Here is a 3,094-nt window from a genome sequence, read left to right as displayed (position 1 = left end):
CTAGAGAGAATGCAGCTTTAACACATGAAGCATCGGCTTCACTTTTCTGAACCAGAATGAACCGCCTAAATCCCTGTTGGTTGATCCTCTGCCTGCAGAAATCTATTCAAACCTTTTATTGACAAAGTGCTGCAACTGTTGCAAATTAGCATTGCTGCAGGTATAAATAGTTATGAATATTCACTGCATTTTCACAACATTTACTAGTTACCTTCGGTGTATTGGCCTTTTACAAAGTGTATGTGCAGAACTAGAAGGGGGCGGGGCGTGGGAACATCATTTGTTGCCCAACTTCACTTTTCACACAACAGAAAGCAGAGTTTTACCTGGAATGTAATTGTTTCTCACTCATCCTCTACCCACCCCCCACATCTCTCCTTCTCCCTCCTCTGTCTCCTCCCCTCCCTCCTTTCTCCCCTCAGGGCATGAGCAGTCTGTTCAGCTCCCTGAAGGTGGTCCGCCTGCTGCGCCTGGGCCGGGTCGCCAGGAAACTGGACCACTACCTGGAGTACGGTGCTGCCGTTCTGGTGCTGCTGGTCTGCGTGTTCGGACTGGTGGCTCACTGGCTCGCCTGCATCTGGTAAACAGTTTTTTACTGTCACTTCTGGATCTCTCATTTCCTCACAGTTTAGCACCAATTCAAAAGTGCCTGCTGGGAGTTTACCCGTCCTCCTAACTGTTCCTAATTGGTTCTGTATGCTAATCATTGCTTCCCTCCCCCCCGCCCACCTGTACTGTACATTACAAAACATCTGCTGCTGCTTTGTTGAGTTTCCTTCATACAACATTGAGTAATATGCTGATTTGTTTCTGTCCTACAGCAAACACCATTTTTCAAATCCTTCCTTCATTCTGCAATACTCGCCAACATTAAACAGCAACAAGAACATTTAGAAGCATTTCTGCTGCGTCTACGGTCATTTTTGCAGTTTTACTTCTCTTTACTTTTTCGAATCGAACAGAATATGAATCTTTGACTTGGCTGAAGTAAAATATTTTGAATCAATAGAATAAATAGGGAAGATATCAGAAGATCTGTAAACAAACGGCTCTTCAAGTGGATCTTAATGCTTGTTTCACTAAAACTTTTACCCAGATGCATCGGTTTGCTCAAAGCTCTGCTGTCTTGTACTCGGATTGAGACGTTGTCCTCAACAGGTACAGCATCGGAGACTACGAGGTCATCGACAAGGCCACCAACACCATCAAGGGGGACAGCTGGCTCTACCAGCTGGCCCTCAGCCTCGGATCGCCTTACCGCTACAACGTCAGCGGCTTGGGCCGATGGGAGGGCGGCCCCGGCAAGGACTCCCTGTACATCACCTCGCTGTATTTCACCATGACCAGCCTGACCACCATCGGCTTCGGCAACATCGCCCCCACCAGCGACGGGGAGAAGATCTTCTCTGTGGCCATGATGATGGTGGGATGTAAGTAGGAGATACTCAGCTTCAACCATGCTGCGTCGGCAGAGCCGGGCAGTATCTGCTGTTGTGGTTTCGGTCATTTCTGAGAGTGTAATGGCTCAGATTTTCATTTTCTGTACTTACTTGCAATGTGTTGTATCCAGATATAAACACCAGTGAGAGGGCTGCTCTTAGAGAATGCTGTTTCTATGAGTTTTTATGATATATTGATGTTTTGAAGCGATGTGATGTGTGAAAGTTTTGCCACGTTAGTTGGTGTGGTCTGAGTATGGTGCTGTCGGTTGGTCAGTCCAACACTCCAAAATGTAGTTTAACCCAGTCGCCAGAAACAAATATACTTCCTGATTATGTGGAGTACATAGGAATTGATTTTGTAGGATATATATGACTTGCAGCGCATTCATTGTCGTAGGTGTTGCTACAAACACTGTATGAGGACAGTCTGGTTTGACATTTGAAGTTTGACATTTAGCGTATCCGTGGTTTTGCCCGACGTAGAATGCGGTGGATTCCTTATGGTTCTGGTGACTCTGTGACGTTTCATCTTGTTTTCAGGCCAAATCTTCACCTCGTACACACTGAATATTGTGTGCAGATTTCCATGAGAGGTAAAGATGTGTGCTGACACTTTTTTGGGGGTTGTTGGGCATATAAACCAGAGCATGCTGTTGACTTGTCATTGTAGGAAAAAGCACATGGGGGGGGGGGGGGGACTACTAACATTAACCATTGCGCCGTTCTGTTAATGTGTTGAGCCATCACTAATCTTATAAAGCTAAGCTTAAAGGGTCCGTGAGAAGTGAGTCATGTTGCCACATTGGAAACCGTCTTGGCAAATGTATAATCGTTTACGTGCCAACTGCACACGTGTGAAACATGTAGGCGTCAGTAAAAGCCCAGCATAGTATAAACATCACCATGTAGATGAACAAACAGTGCGTTTGTTTTGCAGTATATCAGTGCCCTAAAAATAAAGTAAAAACAAATGCTGTTTGGTTCTATCCAGCACTTGGTTATTGTCGGGTTTAATGGACGCTGAAGCCACTAGAGGCCACTGGCAGGGTTTAATGTAACGGTTCCCATCACCACCACTATCTAATATCGACCACTGCTCTAAGACCTCTTTAATCTATCTGGTCCCCTGAAAATATCCCGTTGCCATTAAGAAGTGTGAAACGACTTCAAACTATTATTTCATTGTTAATATCTCTTCATGGAAACATATTGCAGTGGGTTTGATGCAGAGTGTGAACTGGGAGAATAGTTAATTTGTTTTTACAGAGTTCAGAGGCTGTAGACAGATCTGCACAGCAGGCGACGCCACGCTGATGATGAAAGCTGCAGAAAGCTGAGCACAGTAACACAGGAGAGCATGCGACACATATGATTAATGGCAAACTGGGCTCCCTGTGGTTAATGTGGGGAATCATCCGAACAAATGAAGGAGTGACAACATATTTATGCTTGGGAGTAAGTGGGGAAATTGTATATGTATGTATATGTATATATGTATATGTACAGGTGTAAAAGAGATGGATTTTACTCATCGGACAACAATACTCTTTATCTTGTATGCAGAATTCTACTTCATGTCCAGCAGGGGGCGACTCCTCTGGTTGAATAGAAGTCTATGAGAAAATGACTCTACTTCTCTCTTGATTTATTAC

At 44.6% G+C, this 3,094-nt stretch overlaps 1 protein-coding gene across 1 annotated transcript; it reads left to right on the top strand.

Moving 5' to 3' along the window:
* Positions 1 to 386: 386 nt before the first annotated feature.
* Positions 387 to 3,079, top strand: LOC116380086 (potassium voltage-gated channel subfamily H member 5-like). Its single transcript, XM_031842046.1, has 2 exons — positions 387 to 580; positions 1,159 to 3,079. The coding sequence occupies exons 1-2, from the start codon at positions 426 to 428 to the stop codon at positions 1,436 to 1,438; spliced, it is 435 nt and encodes a 144-aa protein (XP_031697906.1). The 5' UTR covers positions 387 to 425; the 3' UTR covers positions 1,439 to 3,079.
* The last annotated feature ends 15 nt before the right edge of the window (positions 3,080 to 3,094 follow it).

This window comes from Anarrhichthys ocellatus, unplaced genomic scaffold, assembly GCF_004355925.1.
Source record: "Anarrhichthys ocellatus isolate YVR2014 unplaced genomic scaffold, GSC_Weel_1.0 scaffold6087, whole genome shotgun sequence".
NCBI classification, from domain to species: domain Eukaryota; kingdom Metazoa; phylum Chordata; class Actinopteri; order Perciformes; family Anarhichadidae; genus Anarrhichthys; species Anarrhichthys ocellatus.
Note: the sequence above shows the minus strand (reverse complement) of the source record. Positions and strands in the feature narration are given on the sequence as shown.

Bases quoted from the DNA above. Each gene is read 5' to 3' on its own strand.
- LOC116380086 (XM_031842046.1), top strand. From the start codon at position 426: ATGAGCAGTCTGTTCAGCTCCCTGAAGGTGGTCCGCCTGCTGCGCCTG. The intron at 581-1,158 runs GTAAACAGTTTT...TGTCCTCAACAG, and splicing joins CACTGGCTCGCCTGCATCTG to GTACAGCATCGGAGACTACG.